Raw genomic sequence first — 22,714 nt, 5'->3', positions numbered from 1 at the left:
CGCACGCAGGTCATTGAATTTACTTTTCCAGATAGAGCTTTCTTGAAATTCCAGTAGCTCCATTTCCAAATTTTGAATATCCAACCACTGTAAGCAGGAAAGATCAAGATCTTCAAATGTGGACTTTTCTGGGGAAGTTATAAATGAAAGGGTTGTCTCCATCTTACGGAACTGAGAAAATCTTTTACTAAAATTCTCCTTTGCTTCGGCTACAATGGTGGAATATGCTTTGTGGATTTCCTGGTGTTTTTTATGACTGTCCACAAATGTTGTAGAATTATCCAAATGTATTTTTAGGTTGGGAAAATATTTTAGCTGTCCACTCTCAAGGTCTTTTTCAAAAAAATGCAATTTTCTCTCAAAAGTTTTGATGTCACTAAACATGCTTTCTGCTGTTTTTCCCATGCCTTGTAATTTTTTGTTTAGTACATTAAAGTGGTTAGTAAAATCTGTAAAGAACATGAGGTTGGTAAGCCAGGCCATGTTGGTGAGTTGAGGATAGTCTTCCCCCTTTTCGTTCATAAATAGCCTAACTTCTTCCAAGCAGGCCACAAATCTCTCTAACACTCGTCCTCTGCTCAGCCACCGGACATTATTGTACATCAGTAAAGTGTTATATTGTGCCTGAACCTCATCAAGAAGGGCTTGAAATTGTCGAAAATTAAAAGCACGCGCCATGATGAAGTTCACCATTTTTGTTACATCTTTGAGGACATCGTCAAGTTTTTTGCTGCTTTCTTTGGCGCAGAGAGCCTCTTGATGTATTATGCAGTGAAATTGAATCAGTGGATGTTTTGCTTCCTTAGCAAAGAAATGAATGAATCCTGATGTTGTCCCCACCATGCTAGGTGCTCCATCGCTAGTAACTGAAACCACTTTTTCTGGACTTATGTCTAGTGATGAAAAAGCCTCCATCACAGCATTGTGGATATCTATCCCTTGTGTTCTTCCAGGCAAAGACAGCAGTTTTACCAGCTCTTCTCTCATGATGTCACCAGTAGCATAACGCAAAATGAGCACTAGTCTTGCATGGTTAGTAATATCTGTACTTTCATCCAAGCACATGGAGTAGAAGGGTGCTTTTTATAAGTCGCAAGTAAGCTGTTGACTAACATCAGCAGCCATTCGCAGAACCCTATCTTTTGCAATATTTCTGCTTAGCGGCATCTCAGAGATGCGCTGCACAATTTTATCCTTGTTTTGGAAATCATGGAAGAGTGAATTACTCCCAGCCAAAATTGCTTTTTTGATAAAATCTCCATCAGAGAGGGGATTACCATTTTTTGTCATGCACAGTGAAATTTGAAAGCTGGCAACTGTAAGATGATTAGTTTTTGAAAGATAGTTGCTAAAACTAAGAGACTGGGAGTGATATTTCTTTAATTTTCCTACAAGGAACTCTTTTCTTTGAGCTAAACCAAGTTCAGCAACACTGTTATGGTTGGTCTCAAAGTGACATTTGATGTGCGAGACACAACACTTTCATTACACATAATACACAATGCTTTCCCACTGCGTTCAATCACTCCATATGTCTCTGTCCAGGCCTCTTGGAATGGTCTTCCACTATCTGTTTTTGCTTTTTTTGCTGTACTCATTTTCTTTGTTCAAGACTTCAAGTCTACAAAAAGATAAAATTTGTATAATAAAAAAAATCTAATGAAGTGCTGTATACAAATCCATCCCCATAAAAAAATATGTGATTGGGGAATTTTACTAATTGTAGACATCCGTTTTGGTCAAAAAATATACTGTCTCACAGCCCCGCGGCGGTTCAGGCAGCCGCGAGGAACACATTGCCAGGCAGGGCCGGACTGGGACAAAAAATAGGCCCGGGCATTTTAGGTTGAGCAGCCCAATCACATGACCTCACGCAGGCCCCGCCCATTGAAGTCCAGGGGCAGGGCTAAAATGCAGAAGCACACTTGAGAGGCACGGCCAGCCACTAATAAGAAGTGACTGCGATTCCCCAAATAAAATGACCTGCAAACTGGATTAATCGCATTAATGACTATACAACATTGGATTCATCACAATAACAACTAATTAAGAGGTGACCTGAGTGTATGGGAAAAGGACTTTTATTTTTCATTATTGGAGCCTTTGTTATTTTATTATGATGTTTACAAAAGCACTGTGAAGGGCCACATATACACTTTACTGTTTTTTGCTATATTGAGTTTTCCATAAGGTACAGCGCAGAGGATTAGTGTGTTGGTTGTTCACAGAGAGCCCAGCCCTCCTCTCAGCTTACTGAACTTCTCTATGCAATCATCATAAGCAGCTTTTTTATTTCCTCGAATTTAGCATGTCCCCCATTGAAGATACAGAGGTTTTTACAGAGGAGCACATTATTAGACACATTAACATCCCCCCATATCCTCACCTCTCTAGCATGGGAGCACTAGGAACTGTTCCTGATTACAGATGTCACATGTGGAGTCACACTACAGCCTCACTGAGTTCCTGTGACAGATTCAGTGTGAAGCTTCTCTTCCTCCCCCAACTTCCCCCTCACACACTGCCTGGCTCATAGGATACTAAGGGGAAGACAGGCAGGCTAAACATCCACTCACAGGACTGCAGCCAGCACAGGAGGATGGGCCGCGGCCCACCGGGACAATGCCCGGTCCTCCCAATGGCCAGTCCGGCCCTGTTGCCAGGTGAGCTGTTAAGCAGACACCGGCACACTCGCCGCATATCTTAATTGCGGACCTTCCCGCGTGCCAGCTGCAAGGCCTTCGTGTGCCACAGCTGGCACGCGTGCCATAGGTTCGCCATCACTGGTCTAAACTATGTATGTTAAACGGTGAGTCGCTTTGAAGAAAAACAGATTATACATTTTTTAAAATAAATAAATAAATAAATAATCCATGGGAGGATACTAGCACCAGTCATAGGGGTGTGATGGAGAACAGAAACACTGGTCACCTTTGAGGGGGGTGGGGGGAACTGCAGCACAGCAATAGTCATGATGGTGTGGAAAAGTAGCACAGATGGTCATTGGGAAGGATGGGAGGGGAAGACATTAGTGCTGGTCATGGAGGGGGGAGTGAAAGACAGAAGTGCCAGTCTTGGGGGAAGCATCAGTCATTGGGAGAAAAGAGGAAAGGACAGCAGTTAATAGATGTGTTAAACCTATGACAAGGACTTCTAGTCTTTGTAGATGGATCACCAAGATGACCCAAATGTCTTACTTCCGTTAATATTTGAGTCAAACTTCCCCCACCCTCTTTGGGAGAGGGAAGTTACCTCAGTTTTAATTCAGGTAAACTTACACAAGAGTATTTATGGTAGTTTGCAACTGTGCTGGGAACAACTTTAATCAATTCTTTCACGGTCTTGAGCTAATTGGCCCAAAAACCCAAAAATGTTTGATTTGTTTCTTGTGTTGTTTTACAGAGTTTCAAGGGCAATGTCAGAGAGAGCATGCTCTCTGCTTATGTGTTTATTCTTTGTGAAAAATGAATACGCTTTCTAATAGAGAAATAAACCTGGAAATTCAGGGCAGGGTGTTCCTTTTTGCAGCCTATAAAAAGTGACAACACACATGGGAAAAAGTCATTTTAAAACAAACTAGGTCATCACAAATGATACCGCAAGCACAGCATGAACCAACCAGATACCAGCAGCTATGTTCATAGTTCTCATCCTCATCCATACTGCTTCCCTTTGAATGCAACAGTTACAGGGGAACGGTGTCAGGTCAAAAGCGCGCCGGGACAAAGGCGCACCCAGACAATTGAGCGCAGCACGCGCCGCCGCGCCACTCTAAATTACTGTTTTTAGCGCTCCGATAGAGGGGGCGTGGGGGGGGAACCCCCCCACTTTACTTAATAGACATCGCGCCGCGTTGTGGGGAGTGTGGGGGGTTATAACCCCCCACATTTTACTGAAAACTTCACTTTTTCCCTGTTTTTAGGGAAAAAGTTCAGTTTACAGTAAAATGTGGATGGTTACAACCCCCCAAAACGCCGGCGCGATGCCTATTAAGTAAACTAGGGGGGGTTCCCCAACAAAACCCCCCGTCGGAGCCCCTAAAAACTGTAATTTAGAGCGGCGCGCACTGCGCTCAATTGTCGGCGCGCACTTTTGTCTTTCACGCCGTTGTCTATGAACCCAGGGGAACAAACTAAGAAACACAATTTAAAGCGAGTATTTTACAGGACAGAGGGTGGATATAACTGATATCAGTTTCTTTAACACATTACACACATGATACAGTTCCCTTTCAAAGCCAGACAAAAAAAATGTAGTTGGCCAAAAATAGGGTAAAAGCAACAGATTTATTAAGGATCCGACACAGCCTATGTTTTGGCTGATTGTCTCCATCAGGGGCAGTGGCGTAGCAAGCAGCGCACCTCCCCCACCCCAAACCTTTTTCATTTCCGCACAGGCAGCCACCAACTTACTGCCCCACCGACTCCATCCTTTTTATATCTTTTTGAAGATGCGGTCTCCAGAATTGTACACAATATTCTAAATGAGGTCTCACCAGTCTTATATAGTGGCATCAATACTTCCTTTTTCCTACTAGCCATACCTCTTCCTATGCACCCTAGCATCCTTCTAGCTTTCGCCATCGCCTTTTCAACCTGTTTGGCCTTAATATTATATCATCACCTTAATATCATCACATACAATCACACCCGAGTCCCACTCTTCTGTCATGTACAAAAGTTCTTCACCCCCTAAACTGTTCTGTTCCTTCAAGTTTTTGAAGCCCAAATGCATGACCTTGCATTTCTTAGCATTAAATTTTAGCTGCCGAATTTCAAACCATTCTTCAAGCTTCACTAGGTCTTTCCTCATGTCATTCACACCATCCAGCATGTCTACTCTATTGTAGATTTTGGTGTCATCTGCAAAGAGGCAAATCTTACCAGACAGCCCTTCCGTGCTTGTGACAACATGGTGAGCAGCAAAAGCTCCAACTCTAGCCTCTGTGCAAGCAAAGCTAGGTTATCTGAAGACCATGTCTAAACTACAGCTATGAGACATCACACCCTGCATACTTACCACAAAATATGGGACACGTATACTGCATGGTGAGACCGCATTTAAAACCCTTATGGTCCTAATAAAGAAGAGTATTCAATCTTTACATTTTTTGTTAAAGTTGAGACTGGTAAAGGGACCTAGGATAGTTATGGGAGGGAGGGAGGAAAAAGGGGTTGGGTATAGTTTTGGCTGTACTCTACAATAGATTATAATTTGCTTTCTGTGAGATGCTGAATTCTGTAAATTGTACATCATGATTTTTGAAGTGTTAATAAAGAAAAATTGGAAAAAAAAACCCTCAACATACCATGTCAGATCCTTAATAAACTGGTTGTGGCCAATTACACTTTCTTTGTTGTGCCATTTGTGCTGTGTTGTCAATTCCCTCTGCATGGTACCCTTTCAAAGCAAGGACAGAAACCAAGGAAAGGCAGCCAGGATAGCGAGGGATGGATTAGCTTTTTTCTTTAAGTATTCTGAAGAAGGGAAGAAACACCATAGGCATTCGAGAAAGGAAGTGTAGCCATCCAAGTAAGAGTTTTGTACTTTCACAAAGAGCACTTTTTGGTTTTTCAGGAGCCATAAAATTGCTCCTCTTAGGAAGAATAAAAAGTATGTAATTTGCTCCAGGGAAGTATCCTTAGTCAGCCTGCCTATCCAGCCTCTTGAGAGATGGTTACACTATACCAGACAACTTTTTATCATAGTGGGAAAAGAAACTGAAGAATGGGGAGAGAGTTCCTAAAGTGAATTAAGTTAAAATCCATACAAGAGGTTCTGCTCAGATTTACCAGAAGCAAAAAAGCACAGGTCAAAATTAAAATCACACCTTTCTCGAATACTATATTAATAATGTTGCTTTTGGTGTTCACATAGCTGCATTATTACAAAAAGGATTAAGTCTGTTTTCCCCATACCCAGGTAACAACATGTAACATAGGGTTCTAATCACCTGGAGTATGAACTTTGAAGTTAAGATGCATGCATGCTTGTTCCCTGACTTCCCTAGATCCCTGCAAGGCTGAGCAACAGCTACAGCTATCCATGGCTAGAGGCTCCTTTATAGCATTAGCACTTCTGTTGTATGAAGTGACAGCAATTTTGCAAGTGGATACAATTATTTTACCTACAGGTCTGATAAGACTGAATAATATATCTTAAACATCAATTTAATTCTTCTTTTATATATGCTGCTATTGTTATTTGAAATGATTTACCTATACAAATAAGGACAGAAGTTACCTTATTTTCACAAAGATAACGCGCACCCATGTAAAACGCGCACACGGGTATAACGCGCGGGAAACAGACATATATGTAAAAAAAATTTATATACCGCGCACACCCGTATACCGCGCATGCTGCCCCGACTCTCTTCAGGCCACCCCGACTCTCCTCTCCCCCTTGAAGTCCTGTCCCCACCCTGAAAGCCTGATGCTCCCCCCCGACGTCCGATTCAACCCTCCACAGGACCGCTCGCACCCCCACCCCAAAGGACCGCTCGCACGCACCCGCACTCCCACCCCGAAGGACCGCTCGCACGCACCCGCACCCCCACCCCGAAGGACCGCTCGCACGCACTCCCACCCGCACCCGCATCCCCACCCTGAAGGACCACTCGCACCCCCACAGTCTCCCGACCCCCCCCATCATGTAGAAGCTCCTACCGGTGTCCTGCTGCTTCCTCTTGGCGGTCCCGGCCCTTCTGTGAGCCCTGCTTCTGCGCTGCTTCGTCTTCCGGCGGTCCCGCCCTTTCTCTGACGTCAGAGAAAGGGCGGGACCGCCAGAAGACGAAGCAGCGCAGACGCAGGGCTCACAGAAGGGCCGGGACCGCCAAGAGGAAGCAGCAGGACACTGCTAGGAGCTTCTACGTGATATGGGGGGGGGGGGGGGTTCGGGTGGCTGTGGGGGTACGAGTGGTCCTTAAGGGTGGGGGTGCGAGTGCGTGCGAGCGGTCCTTCGGGGTAGGGGTGCGAGCGGTCCTGCGGGGGGGGGGTGAATCGGACGTCGGGGGGGGGGGGAACTATGTAAAAAAAATTTTGTAAAACGCACTCACACGTATAACGCGCAAGGTTATGCACGGTTTGTAAAAACCGTGTATAACGCGTGCGTTATATGCGTGAAAATACGGTAGTTATTGGAAATTTCATAGAATGCTGAAAATCAGGGCTGTGGAGTCGGTAGATAAATCCTTTGACTCCTTCTCCCCAGTTTCTGGTACCCACAACTCCGACTCCAGTATCCAACATTGTCTCCGACTCCTCGACTCCGACTCCATAGCCTTGTTGAAAATGTTTTTATATGATAGATTATAAAGTTAGTACTTTTAGTTCAAGAATTGCAAGGACATCTGTTTATCCAAGGAATTGTATTTTCCCATACAATTAATTATTGTGGCTCCTTTTTTATGTAAATAGCCTTGAACTAAATGTTCAAGTTCATAAATCTTGTATTAGATTAGAGAGTAAAGCTTCTGTCACAGTTTAAAATGCTATGACAACCCCCAACTCCTCCCCCTGATAGTCAAATTGACTTTAACCAGCATTTTTTCTCCTGCTGATTTGGGCTTCAAGCTTTGGAACCAATATTGGGCAATAATGCCATGAGCCTTCACTTTACCCCCTATTTTAAAATCCCCTCGGAGCTTACTTTAACCCATTTCTTGAAATATAGCTTTTGGGTGGAAGCCATACACCAAGGTTCCTTCCAGAATCCTGCAATCATGGTACCAGAACCTGGCCACTTAGGTGTTGCCATTGTATGATGAGGACTTTTTATCTCCAAATGGTTGTGAATGCCGTCTCCACAGCATCTCCACTGAACTAGAAACCGGGAAGGCCTGAACCAGGAATTGAGCTCAACTCCTTCTGCGCAGCAGAATGCAACTCTGCTACTCAGCCTTCTTGGACCTACTCAACTGCCATTTTCTATTTAAGACATGTTTTATAATATTTATTTATATTCTTAATTTGGTATGGCCTTCCATCTCTGAGCATAGTACAATTCACAATGGTTATTTGAAAAAGATGCATTTCCTTACCTCACAGGACCACTGATGCCAGCACCCAGCTTTTGAGTCCAGTTAATATTGTACTCTTCCAAGATGGAAGTTTCCTAGTAAAGAATATGAATTATTCTTGATCAGAAACAAATTTTTGGTAGCAAAATTAAAAGGGCATGTCAGCTACTTCATTTCACTTAAAACAAATGGTCACACAATATATTTCTGTTCTATTTGTGAAGTTTACTAAAATTATGGATTTTTCAAGGGCCTTTAACTTTAGTGCCCAAATCACCACCTTGCCTTCAGCGGAATTCAGAGTTCAGGGTATCAGTACAGCCTGACATGTGGCTTAAAAATTAGTACCAGCACTTCAAGTTGCAAAATATATATCCCCTCCTCTAAAAAATTTACTGAGGATCACAGACCAGTCAGACAGCTAACAAGCTGAAAAGTTTATAAATAAATAACACAAAGGAAAATTAATTGAATGATGCCTCTAAAACAAAGATCATACATATAAATTATTTTTTTACTACTCTTTGAAGTGTTTAAAAGAAATGAATTCACACATTAATAAAATTGAAGTGGAAGAGCAACACATTAATACTTGAACATGATCATACCAAACAAGTTAAATAACATTAATTTTGAATTGTAATTTATTACATTTATAACCCACCTATATTTAAGCAAGGGTACAGGCAGTCCCCGAGTTACAGATGCCTGATTTAAGTACAACTCGTACTTAAGGACACAGTTACGGCTTCATTTGATTTCACTGAGCATATTTCCAGTGGCATAGACTCCTACACTTCTGCATCAGATTCAGGAATGATGACTAGCCATTATTAAGAACAGTGTGTGGTTGTTCATGCTGTACCTTAGAGTCTCCCTCACAGTCAATTTTTACGATTGAGGCGACTATGTTATTCCTTAGCTGAGTATAAAATTCAAGCCAGGATATTGAAAAATCGCTTCAAACAACGTGGATATCCAAGGCACATAATAAAACAAGCATATACTCGAGCTAAGTATGCTCATAGACATCAACTTCTTCAATATAAACAGAATCTCGAAGAAGAGAAACTGTTGGTATGTGTACAACAATTCTCCCATCTGGCTTATGATATCAAGAATATCATTCTTTCACATTGGCATATCATCCATTTAACTTTGGGACCTGACTGCGAGCCTCCACTATTTGCCTTTAAAAGAGCAAAAAATTTGGGGGAACTTATTGGACATTATAAACACAAACAAGATAGTACCTCTGATGTGATGGGCCACTACAGTTGTGGCCATTGTCAATGGTGCGAATATACCCTAGAAGGGGAAACATGGAGTCATCCACATACAGGTCAAATTTTTACAGCTAAATTCAGAACCACTTGTAAAACTGATCATGTTATTTACATGATTATATGTCCATGTCCAAAAATCTACATAGGGCGCACTATGAGACCCATGAATATCAGGCTCAATGAGCACAAGTCCCGAGTTAAAACTGGAACTGAAACTGCTCCTTTAGTTCGCCATTGGTCTTTAATGAATCATAAAATCTCTGATCTTAAATGGCGAATTATTGACACAGTACCTATCGGGTGGGAGGGAGGCAATCATGAAAATAATCTTAACATTAAAGAACTTCGGTGGATGTATAAACTCAATACCATGCATCCCCATGGCCTGAATTTAACTAGTGATTGGCTAACTGTGAGTATATGAATGTAATCAAGAGCAGTGCAGAAAATGTGTGAAAGGTCTATAGTTAGGGTGTCTATTGGCTAGGTTTGGGTCAGGTGATCAGGGGTTTTGGACTTATTAGTTCTCCGTAAACCGGGTTTTTTTCCCTTCCGGTTCATTAACTATGGATTTAGTCTTCAGCTAATACATAATATGGCTCTGGTAAGCTTTGTAGCAATTTCGTATACTGTGTACTAGTTACTAATGATACTGGGTTTGTTAAATATAAATGACTTTAATATCTGTTTTTTTATAGCGTTCTCCTTCCCCGACCCTGATGAAGTAATGAAACGCGTCGGTGGGGAATGAACCAGACCCAGTCTTTAAAATATAAGCTAAGTAATTGCTACTATATGCTATTGTTGCTAAAATTATTAGGCACAAGCATTTTATAAAACTTTATAACTTATTGACAAAAATAAAAAGTAAAAAAGAAAAAAATATATTTAAAGATAAAATCACACACGATAAGGTTCCTATGAGGACAGCTACCATTCGTTAATCACGGGTGGCATACTGAGGAACGCGATGTGATTTTAGAGTTTAATTTGATTTGAACTCATTTGTTTTGGTGACTAATGATAGTCCTATACTTTTTCATATTAATTCTTGTGCACTTTGGGATTTGAAGTACCTTAGAGAGAACACTGGTAGGGACAGTTGACCCTTTTGTCAGCTGGGAGCAAAGATAAGCAGCAAGAATCTTAAAATCTACAAGTTCTGAGTTACATACAAATCTGACTTAAGAACAGCTTTAAAAATGTAACTCATTCTTAACCCGGGGACTGCCTGTATAGTAAAACAGAGATAATCACAAAAACATTCACATATACTAATATTTCTGTAGATACAAAGGAGAAAATCTGCCCTTAACTAATCATTTTGTGTCCTTGAATCCTGCTAGACAAGTTCAGACTGACTGGTTATAAACCCAAATGAGAGAATGGAAGCAGAGTTTAAGATTCCAATGATGATATCAGTATAGCAGGTGGTGCAGCTAGGAATATATATATGGAACCCATTATCAACTGAGGAGCCCTCTGCAGACCTCAACATATTAAAAGAAAACTATGTACAATGAAGCTATGTACTACCAGGACTCGGCCATCTTCCCATGTAGGTCTTGGACCGGTCTAGCAAGACTCTAAAAAAGGAAATCATCGTGTAAGGGTAAATTTCTCCTTATTCTACCAGACTAGTCTAGATTGATGGATGTGACTTAGGAAAAGAATTTGTGACCTCCGAATAACACAAGAGGGCTCTGCAAATATCCAGCTTATGAAGGGTTTGGGAAACTGACTTGTCCGACTCTGAGAAAGCTGAAAGTATAATCATCTGATTTAGATGAAAGGAGCAAATACCCTTGGAACAAAGGAAGGTATTATTCTAATGGAAACGGAATCGGCCTAAAAAGGACAGGTATAGGTTCTCTGCAAGAAACAGCCTGCAATTCAGATACTCTTCTGGCCACTAAAAAGACCGTTTTTAATTACAGTTCCTTCAGTGACAAATGTTTGAAAAGCCCTCGGAACCAAAATGAGGTCCCAAGGGAGCACCACCACTCACAAAGACAAATTAATTTAACTACCCTTAAAAAAACAGCCCACATCCAGATGTGAAGCCAGAGACAGACCATCAATCTACCTCTGAAACAAGAGAAAGTCACTACCTGAAACTTTACAGAACTAAGGACTCGGGTTTGGAGAAGACCCTGCTGCAAAAAGGCCAGGATCGATGGCAGATCCACATGCCTCAAGAAGATATTCTGATCACTATATCAGATACAGACAGCTCTCAGCAAAGTTGCTATGACACTAGCGCTTAAAGACCAAGCCAGAAGGGATCTAGATCCTCCATAACTTACCCCACCATAGGAGTCTGTGTCCCATTAGAAACAGAATTGGGAATCCTGCCAGTAGCCGAACAATTTTGGTAGCACTGCTTGGCCATAGTACTCCATGACCACAAGGATCAAACAATGTTGGTCGCACTGGTTTGGCCCCACTGGCCACATACTCCATGATCACAAGACACGGAGATTTTGCCACTCTACCAAAAAAAAAAAAAAACCCACACAACCCCCCTCCCCCCCAAAAAAAAACCCTGCCCTTTTATGGGCCACTGAAGGAACACAGAGAGGCTCCACCTCTAGCCAATGCCGAACCCTTCTGTTTCCTGTGGCTGGTGAAAATGCAAACACTTTGCATTGTGATTGGATACCATGAGTTTTAAATCTACTAGGATTTCAAAAGCTGAGGTACTCTCCCATTCGTCCCTATTCAGGGAGCACCTGCTAAGAAAGTGCGCTCGAATACTGTCTAGTTCAAATCAATGCCCAGGAACCAAATCCAATCTATTTCCAGAACCACTACTACATTCTTGGTCCCATCTTGCTTGCTGAAGTAGCCACTGCTGTTCAAATATGCAATATCACCCTGACTACCTTTCCTTGAAGCAGCAGCTGAAAGTGCCGAAGTACCAAGTGAACAGTCCTGGGTTCCAGATGACTGATATTCCAAGGTGGCCTCCTGCGAAGACCAATGCCCTTGTACCACATGATCCAGACAGTGGGCACCTGGACCACTGAACTCGTTTTTTGAAAGCACCAACTAGTATAGGGGGGTCAATCAAAGCAATCTACTTGAGCAGATGAACTGGAAGAGTCTCATCATGCCACATGTAGCTTCAACTGGAAGATGAATTTCAAATTATTGGGACTTGGAAGGTTAGTGCAACAACAGACAACAGCAGCCACTAAAGGGGTTCTCATATAGGCTTTTGCCCTTGGCACTACTTCAAGTGTCACTTCCATGGAGCTCAGGAGCTGCTGACAATCTCAAAAAAACAGGATGCCGGCTGCACACAGAAAACCTATCCTGCAAATGGAGCCTGAGCTTGTGCTCATGGGTTAGAAACACCATTCCACATTTGGTATCATAAAGAACTTTGAGGTACTTTAACCACTGCAAGGATATTAGTTGACTCCTGGCACAGGTGCTTGAATGGCTGGAACACCTAAGTCGTCATGAGCCTTGATGCCATCTTGGAACTAGCTCAGATCAACCAATCATTCTCGTATGGAAAGACATGCACACCCCCAAATGGACCACTGTGACTACTATGAGCTTAGAAAATGTTCTCATGCCAATCCAAATGGGAGCATCTGAAACAGTAGACCCAGAAAACAAAAGTGGAGATATTTTTTGTGGAAGTAGGCCTCTGACCAGAGATGTCAGAACTCCCCTGGTTTCAAAATCATCCTGTGCAAGGGGATAGAGCTTCCCCATGAATTCATTGCTCTGAAGAAGCATAAAGCCTCTTTAGACCACCAAAACTCATCTCTACTGTAGGGTTAACATATACCAAGTTTGGTGTATATGCATTTGGAGATATAGTTCTGTGAAATCAAACTGGCCAGAAGATAGCCGTGTAAGCAGAGAAGGAACACTTCCGAGATGATTTATAGCTAATGCACTTTCATTTTCCAGGTTACAGACATTAGCCAAGTCCTTTCGTATGAGCTCTTTTTTATGGCTATCCAGCTAATAAGTCTTTTATAAAACATGCTGCTAAAAATTTTAATACTTCAGGACAGTTAGCTGTAGAAAACATATCTGGATTTTGTGTCATGATGACAAATCAAGACATGGCTGGCTCTGTGGAAGTAAAAGTAGAAATTCAACTTGCATATAATATACAGTACATTACTCACAAGCAGAATCGTTACTTTTCCATAAAGGAAGATGCCTCAAAGCAAGCATCAGAGAGGACAAACTAATCCATATCACAAAGAAAATATACAGATTGCCAAGGTGTTGTCACACGTGCTGTATTTTTCCTTGAATGAATTTCTTCAAAAAGGAAGTAAATAAATCTTAAATAAAATATGCTTGCTTCATCTTCAGGCAATAACTTTGCTGTTGGCCAAGATATACTAATTCCACAGTTCTGCTCTAATCCAAGTGTGATGCCTAGTGAGCCTCTCTGAAAATAGCATTTGAAAAATAGGAATGCCTGACTGCTACAAAATAGCTAGTGTTGCAGCACTGAATAGATTGCCTCAGGTAATTAATTAAATTGTGACATTTTAGGACAGAGGCTTATTGTATTCAAAGTGTTATAAACCATCTTCAGCTAAAGTTGGTAAGGTGGTCTAGAAATACAATATACAAGTTATATAAAAATTTTTAAATAGTGCCAGGGGATGTAATGGAAATTAGCAGGTAAAAGGTCATTTCTACAGATCTTACTACAGATTCGAGAACAATTTTACTGACAGAACTACTCCCTTCCCCCTTTTATTTTGGTTAGCCTCACACTTGCTTCTTGGGTTCCAGCTCCACCAAACCTATCTCCACGTCCCACTATTTTGGAAAAGGAATCTGCAACTGGTATTTTTAAATTTATGTATTAAGAAAATTTAATATAGCTTCAGTGCTTCGTCTGAATGGTTTCAAGTCTAAAACAACCCTTGTGTAGAAGCTGAAACACAGCTCATTTCAGGACGTAACACATGTGCCTTAGATTCAGTCAGCAATATATTCCATAAAATAACCATTGCAATTTGCTCCATATCGAACCCCATCCCAGAGAGGCTGTAAAGACGTCTTCTAAAATATCTCTAGAGATCACTCTCGGAAACATTCCAGGAAGCAACAGACCAAACACCACTTCCAAAAGAAATGACCACACTGCTGACTTGAGAAGCAGATGAAAGATCAAGAACTCAAAATGGGCCTACTATGAAGTGCTACTGCTACAAAAAGGAATAAATTTCAAAGATTCTCTTTTTAAATTTTTAACATACCATAAAGATAAAACAGCTAAAACACTCAAATGAACCAACTCAAGGACCCGATTCAATAAGGAGCCTATACACAAACTGCTTTCTCCTTTGCAGTGTCTATGAGAAAATACCTCGACTCAGATCCTCCATAACAAAGAAAGGAATAAGATGAAGTATGATATTGGCTATATTCTAATTCACTGCATGCTTGGGATGAGCTGCTCCCCATGTGTTACATTAGCAGAGTAAGAAGATGATCCAAATACAGAACATAAATCCCTCGAGCCCCATTCCACTCAATGCACTGTGCCATTTCTCTATGAAGTGAAGCACAGCTGCTTTGTGACATTATCAAGCACTGCCATGGCAGCTTTGCTGCTGGTTTGTGTCTTAATGTGCACAATAGTTTCTATGGTTCAGCAACTGGGGATCCTCACTTCATTATCTCCCTCCCAGAAGCTCCTAGGTCATCAGGAAAGCCACAGTCAGCTCCAGTTCTGGGTATTTTGTGTGCACATTTATTAACTGGCACTTGAAGACAAAGTATTGTGACTGATCAGCTGAGATCAAGTGATTATACAGTATGATTTATCTGACTGCACAGTCACAGAGATTTCTATTCCACTATAAAAATGGACATGGAATTTTAAGAGCATATTTCACTATTCAGCTGAATACAAATAATGGAAAAAAAATATTCAGCCCAAATAGAAAAAGGAAGGATTAGGTTCTTATCTCAATAATCCTCTTTCTTGTAGAACATAAGAACTGTCCTGTAGAACATAAGAATTGCCATACTGGGACAGATTAAAGGTCTATCAAACCAGTATCCTGCTTCCAACAGTGGCCAACCCAGGACCCAAGAACCCAGCTAGATCCCAAGTAGTAAAACAGATTTTATGCTGCTTATCCTAGGAATAAGCAGTGGATTTCCCCAAGTAATCTTAATAATGGCCTATGGACTTCTCTTTTAGGAAATTACCCAAACCTTTTTTAAACCCCGCTAAGCTAACTGATTTCAGGGGTGGGAGGGAAAGTGTTGAAAAGTACCAGCAAACCATGCAAATGCCTTTTATCTATACTGCTTCTACAGCACATATATGCTGCCCCAATTTTATTTTTAACTTCCATGTCTCATGAAATCGGCAGCTGTTAATGACCGTGCATGAGACACACCTTTAACACACGCACGCTTGAGACACATTTATAGTACACAGATATATGGCCCTCCATAAAAAAAATGTATCCTGTTATTTCAATTTCTAGAACCTGCAGCCCAGACTTGTCGGTGTACATTTTGATGCATACACACATGAAAAGCGCCTTTAAACTATCAGCACTTCCAGACCTGTCAGTAATTTTGGCACTTCGTTTAGGGCATTGCCAGAGTGTTGGTTTTAATATTAATAACCTCATTTTACTTCATTTGCAAAGCAGAGTCAGAGGCTGCTACAAAGCACAGAAAATACCATGGTAAGCCATTATGTGAATCAGTAGGTAAAAAACTTCAACACTAAACCAGTTAGATTATTCGTATTCGAATTTAAATCATTATTTGGCTAAATACAATAATGTACTTGAGGTCTAATATGAATATTTGGTACAGTCCTAAATTAACATGCCTTTTCTCCCCTTAAATGATCCCTTTTATAAGGGCAATAAACCCCTCCTAGTTATAAAGCAAAAATCAATCTTCCTGCACTTCCCAGAAAATAAGTCCTGAAGTGCCCTGAGACCTGTCATACTACAAAGTCCAGTTTACCTGCTTTCTTCCTTTGCTTTCAGAAACAAATAGGCCACTTCTTTAACCTGCTTAATCCCAGAGTTAAACATTATAGAAAACTCTCTGAAGCTTGTATATTCCACTGTTATGAAGCAATCCTTTTAATAAATATATTTAAAGTTAAATATTTTCTATTTATTTTAGGGTTCTTATACCAAGCTATGGTAAGCACTGTGACCTGTATTCTTGTTGAGACACTGAAAATTAGGCAGCGGTAGGCATCCTATTACCGCCTAACTTAATTGTTTTAATTGGTACTAGACGACGCAGTAACTGACTGCATCATTTAAAACCAATTAAAAAGTAATTACAAAAAAAGGGCACCACTACATAAAGCCCGGAAGTGGGAATGATTAGGGGCAATGCAAGACATTGGCATCACTTTGTGCCGTTGGCCACAATTCTGACGGGACCCTAGGCACTGGAAATGTAACCCCGGCCAAGCTTTACGGTGCCTAGGGTCCCGTCAAGCTGCAATTCTAGAAGCAGCTATTCTCACATATGGGTGATGTCATCAGCGGAAGCCCGGATGCGGAAGCTCGCAAGCAGAGTTGCTTGAAGAAACTAGAAGTTTCGATATGACCGCACCGCGCATGCACGAGTGCCTTCCCGCCCAGCATAGGGCGTGTCTCCTCAGTTCAGATAGCTAGCAGAGAAGCCAACCAGGGGAGGTGGGTGGGTTGTGAGAATAGCTGCCTGCTGTCCCTGGATAACACCTGTTACGGTAAGTAACTGTGCTTTATCCCAGGACAAGCAGGCAGGCTATTCTCACATGTGGGTGACCTCCAAGCTAACCAGAATGGCATGGGGGAAGTGTTGGCAATTCAGGAGAATAAATTTTGTAATACTGTCTGGCCTAACTGGCCATCCCATCTGGAGAAAACATCCAGACAATAGTGAGAAGTGAAAGTATGAACCGAGGACCAAGTAGCAGCCTTGCAAATGTCCTCATAGGTGTAGATCTGAGGAAAGCTACTGAAGCTGCCATTGCTCTGACTTTATGGGCTGCGACTCTGCTGTGTAGGGGTAATCCAGCCTGGGCGTAGCAGAATGAGATACAAGCAGCCATCCAGTTGGAGATGGTACGCTTAGAGATTGGATGTCCCAACTTGTTTGGATCGAAGGAGACAAAAAGTTGAGGAGAAATTCTATGTGATTTGGTGCGTTCCAAATAAAAGGCCAAAGCACGTTTACAGTCCAGAGTATGAAGAGCTGATTCGCCAGGATGAGAATGAGGCTTTGGAAAAAATACTGGAAGAACAATGGATTGGTTGAGATGAAATTCCGATACCGCCTTAGGGAGGAATTTAGGATGAGTACGGAGGACCACCTTGTCATGATGGAAGACAGTGAAAGGTGGATCAGCAACTAAAACTTGTAGCTCACTGACTATTCGAGCAGAAGTGAGGGCAATAAGAAACACTACTTTCCAAGTGAGATACTTCAGATGAGCCGTATTTATTGGTTCAAATGAAGGCTTCATCAATTGAGCAAGAACAACATTGAGGTCCCAAACCACAGGAGGCGGTTTGAGAGGAGGTTTGACATTGAAAAGTCCTTTCATGAATCTGGAAACCACAAGATGAGTAGAGAGTGGTTTTCCTTCAATAAGCTGATGGAAAGCTGCAATTGCACTGAGATGGACTCGGATGGATGTAGACTTGAGGCCAGAAGTAGATAAGTGCAAAAGATAATCCAAAACAGAAGATAAGGAGGAATGTTGACGTTCCTTATCGTGAGAAAAACACCATGTAGAAAATCTAGTCCATTTTTGGTGATAGTATTGTCTAGTGGTAGGTTTCCTAGAGGCCTCTAAAACGTCTCTTACAGATTGAGAAAACTGAAGAGGAGTCATGTTGAGAAGTACCAAGCTGTCAAGTGTAGCGACTGCAGGTTGGGACGAAGGAGAAACCCTTGACTCTGTGTAAGCAGAGAAGGAAAAACTGGTAGAAGCTATGGCTCCCTGCTGCTGAGTTGAAGTAGAAGGGAGTACCAAGGTTGTCTGGGCCACCGAGGAGCAATCAGAATCATGGTGGCATGATCGTTCTTCAACTTGACCGGAGTCTTGAGAATGAGAGGGAAAAGGTTGTCTGGGCCACCGAGGAGCAATCAGAATCATGGTGGCATGATCGTTCTTCAACTTGACCGGAGTCTTGAGAATGAGAGGGAATAGAGGAAATGCATAGAGGAAGAGATTCGTCCATTCCAGAAGAAAAGCATCTGCCTCGAGGCAATGAGGACAGTATATCCTGGAGCAAAACTGAGGCAGTTTGAAGTTGTGGGGAGCTGCAAAGAGGTCTGAGGCATACCCCACTGTGAAAAAACGTGAAGAGGCGAGGAATGGAGGTTGCAAAAGACGACTCAAGTTGTCCGCCAAGCAATTCTTCACCCCTTGTATGTAAACAGCTTTGAGGAAGGTGGTGTGGCGGATTGCCCAGTCCCAAACCTTCAGAGCTTCTTGACAAAGGTAGGCAGATCCCGTCCCTCTCTGTTTGTTGACATAATACATGGCGACTTGGTTGTCCATTCGAATGAGGACTACTTGGTCGTGAAGAAGATGTTGGAAAGCAATGAGAGCCTTGAGGATCGCTCTGAGTTCCAACAGATTGATATGACACTGACGATCCGTACTGGTCCAGCGGCCTTGTGTACGGAGACCATCGAGGTGAGCGCCCCAAGCCTCTGGAGAGATTGGAAGAGAGCATCCACCAAAGGAGAGACTTCTTCAATGAAGGAGTGACTTATGTGTCGAGAAAGTGGGTCACAAACCTGCGTCCATTGAGATGCCAAGGTCCACTGAGGAATTCCGAGGTGAAGTCTGGCAAAAGGAGTCACGTGTACTATGGAGGCCATGTGACCTAGGAGTACCATCATGTGTCTCGCTGAGATGGAAGAGTGGGAAGACACTGTTTGAAAGAGGAGAAAGAGAGCTTCCAGACATTGTTGCGGAAGGAATGCTCTGAGTTGGACAGTATCCAGAACAGCTATGATGAATTGTAGAGTCTGTGAGGGCTGAAGTTGGGATTGGGAAAGTTGATTTTGAATCCCAAACTTTGTAGGAACCAGGTAATCCGTTGGGTCGCTACAATAACCCCCTGAGATGTTGAATCTTTGATGAGCCAGTCATCGAGGTAGAGAAATACCTGACATGGGTCCTTAGAGCTGCCGCTACCACTACCAGGCATTTGGTGAACACTCTGGGAGATGAAGAAGGGAAGCACTTTGTATTGAAAATGCAGATTCCCCACCTGAAATCTGAGATATTGACGGGAGGCCGGATGGATGGGAATATGAGTGTAGGCCTCCTTGAGATCCAGAGAGAATAACCAGTCGTTCTGCTCGAGAAGGGGATAAAGGGATGCCAGGGACAACATTCAAAATTTTTCTTTGACCAAAAATTGGTTGAGGGCCCTGAGATCCAGAATGGGCCGCAGATCGCCCGTCTTCTTCGGAACAAGGAAGTAACAGGAGTAAAAACCCCTGTTCTGCTATTCCAAAGGAACTGGTTCGATGCCATGGAGACGAAGCAGAGCTTGAGCTTCCTGAAGAAGAAGGGCGGTCTGGGATGGACTGGAAGAATACTCTCCTGGAGGAAGCTCTGGTGGAACCTGAGTGAAATGAAGAGAGTATCCTTCCCTGATGATGGTTAGCACCCAGAGGTCGGATGTAATTGTCATCCATCGTTGGTAAAAATGATGGAGACGACCTCCTATAGGGGGAAAAGAAGTCAGAGTCAGAACGGTGCAGGTTATGCTCTGTTTTAAACAGTCAAAAAGGCTGAGTAGCCTTAGGTGCAGCAGAAGGAAAAATTGTGTTCTTACCTGTTAATTTTCTTTCCTTTAGACGCAGCAGATGAATCCAGAAACCAATGGGATAGCACACATCTACCAGCAGGCGGAGATAGAGAAACTGATTAACAGGTGGTCCATTTGGCTGACACTCCTCCTGTATCTTCAGTATAGCTCCTTGCCCAAGCATCCGTATCCATCAATAGGCATAGCATGTAAAAAACTTCTTTCCCATAAGAAATCTCAAAAGGCAATAAATAATACAGAATACAACCATCAATAATAACAAACTTTGAAAGTTGGAAAAGAAAAAAACGACAGACAATATCCAGAAAGGGAGGGGCTCTGGATTCATCTGCTGCGTCTAAAGGAAAGAAAATTAACAGGTAAGAACATAATTTTTCCTTCCTTAGCAATAGCAGATGAATCCAGAGACCAATGGGATGTAGCAAAGCAATCCTCTATTTGGGTGGGAAGCAAACGCCGCCTCCGCAACAACCGAAGCACTAAATGCATCCACCACATGCGCCCCCACATCCAACTGGTGATGCTGAGATAAAGCACTCTCGGTAGACCAAGTAGCCGCGAGACAAAACTCCTCCAAGGAAAAAACCTCTGGACCGAGTCCAAGAAGTAGCCATCGCTCAGGCGGAATAGTCATGAAGTTCTTTCACCAAACGCTTCCCTGCCATCAAGCAAGCGGAAATATTGTCCTCTTGGACCAATCGAGCGATGGAGGCTTTGGACGCCGCCATACGTTTGAGGCGTCCAGTGAAGAATACAAAAAAAGTGATCTAAACCACCAAAAGTCATTAGAAACCTAGCTCGTGGAGAACGCTACGCGCTTTCTAAAAATGCAGTGAATAAAAGCACGTCTCCCCATTTCTCCTCACAGGAAGAAGGAAGGAAAAGTGAGTGTCATAAAAGAAAGGATGACACCTCCTTAGAAAGAAATTGTGGTACCATCCGAACCAACACCTCAGATTTTGTAAATCAGAAATAGGAATACCCGCCAAACAAGGCCTGCAACTCAGAAAACCGCTGAGCTGAAGCCATGGCCACAAGAAACCCCATGTTCAATGGCACAGCCTTTTAGAGTCTCAAAAGACAAACTGCAAAGAAGTATGTTAAGACTGTACTCTGGACAGGGCTTTCTAAGAGGTGTACGAATATACCATACTCTGTTTAGGAACTGAGAAGTAAGCGAAGAGCAATATACCTAGCCCTTGTAACAAGCTAAGGATGGCACTTGAAGCTAAAGGGAATTGAACACTAAGCCCTTGGCAATACACTTGTGCCAAAAAAGAACTCTGGAAGGGTGCAAATGTTGAGAAGTACCCAAGAAAGGAAAAACCTCCAAAAGGAAGCAGAAGCCACAGGTGAAGACATCTGTATCGCCTGGATAAGAGAAGAAACAACCTGCTTCGCAGAACCCTTACACGTCAGCCATGACTTTTCAAAAGCTAGGTCGCAATACCAAAGTAGTACGAATATCCATGTTAATCGGACCCTAGGTGAGCAAATCCGGAGATACCAGGAAACTCAACAGTCCGGCTGTTGAAAGACTCAACAGCCGGACTGCAAGGATAGCAAGGATGGCGCAGCCAATCTAGAGATTCTACAAATACTGTGCCCTGAAAGCGAGCTTGAGATGACAAATCTAAGCCATCATCAGCCAGGAGAAAACACTGAAAAAAAGAGAAACCAGAGGCGAGAAAGAAGCCACGCTGCTACCCCCTCTGACTCCCACTCCCTGTGCCCGCCGAAGAAGCTAGGAAACTTAGAATTTTGAGACGAAGCCATGAGGTCTAGTTCCAGGAGATCTCACGTCCATAAAAAGAGCTGGAACGCCTGAGCCAAAATTCTCAATATCCAGGAAGTAGAAGATTTCACTATTACTAACATTTACACTTTCTAGAGTGTACACAGCGTACACACTGTAACATACAATAAATGGGCCATGCTCAGATTTCGCGGAGAGAAAGTCTATCCAAACTCTTTTCCTGACCCATAAAATGATCTGTGTTGTACTAATCACCTTTGTTTTACTTCAAACTGTGATTACAACACAAGCTGATGTGGTTAAGTGAACACTCAGACCCGCAGCTGAGGTCCGGTGAAACAAGTTCACAGAGCAGCTGTTAAGGAAACCATCATTATTGTTCACAGTCTCCTCCACCAAACAAAGACTAAATAACCACACATAAACTTGAAGAAAATAATAATTTATGTGTGGTTATTTAGTCTTTGTTTGGTGGAGAAGACTGTGAACAATAATGATGGTCTCCTTAACAGCTGCTCCGTGAACTTGTTTCACCGGACCTCAGCTGCGGGTCTGAGTGTTCACTTAACCACATCAGCTTGTGTTGTAATCAGAGTTTGAAGTAAAACAAAGGTGATTAGTACAACAGTGATTTATAAGCATCACCTTGGATAAATATATTCCCTTGCTGTTTTTTGTCCATAAAATGATCTGCCAATAGCAAGACTGCACGGGCAGAACCGCCAGTGATTACAGTAGGCCCAGGGGGAGGCCTAAGCTGGTTCTCCAAGGGAAGGAGAGAGGGAAGGAATGTGCAGTGATTGTATAGCTAGGACAGGACCCAGCA

At 42.5% G+C, this 22,714-nt stretch overlaps 1 protein-coding gene across 4 annotated transcripts in view; it reads right to left on the bottom strand.

The window, feature by feature from the left end:
• Window positions 1–22,714, bottom strand: part of MAPKAPK5 (MAPK activated protein kinase 5) — a 157,887-nt gene that overhangs the window by 111,892 nt on the left and 23,281 nt on the right. For all 4 annotated transcript variants that reach the window (XM_033954489.1, XM_033954490.1, XM_033954487.1 and 1 more), the window contains exon 2: window positions 8,042–8,115. In XM_033954489.1, the coding sequence (XP_033810380.1) occupies window positions 8,042–8,115 (74 nt within the window). The remainder of the gene's footprint in view (window positions 1–8,041; window positions 8,116–22,714) is intronic.

The sequence above is a fragment of the Geotrypetes seraphini genome, chromosome 8 (assembly GCF_902459505.1).
Source record: "Geotrypetes seraphini chromosome 8, aGeoSer1.1, whole genome shotgun sequence".
Lineage (NCBI taxonomy): Eukaryota > Metazoa > Chordata > Amphibia > Gymnophiona > Dermophiidae > Geotrypetes > Geotrypetes seraphini.
Note: the sequence above shows the minus strand (reverse complement) of the source record. Positions and strands in the feature narration are given on the sequence as shown.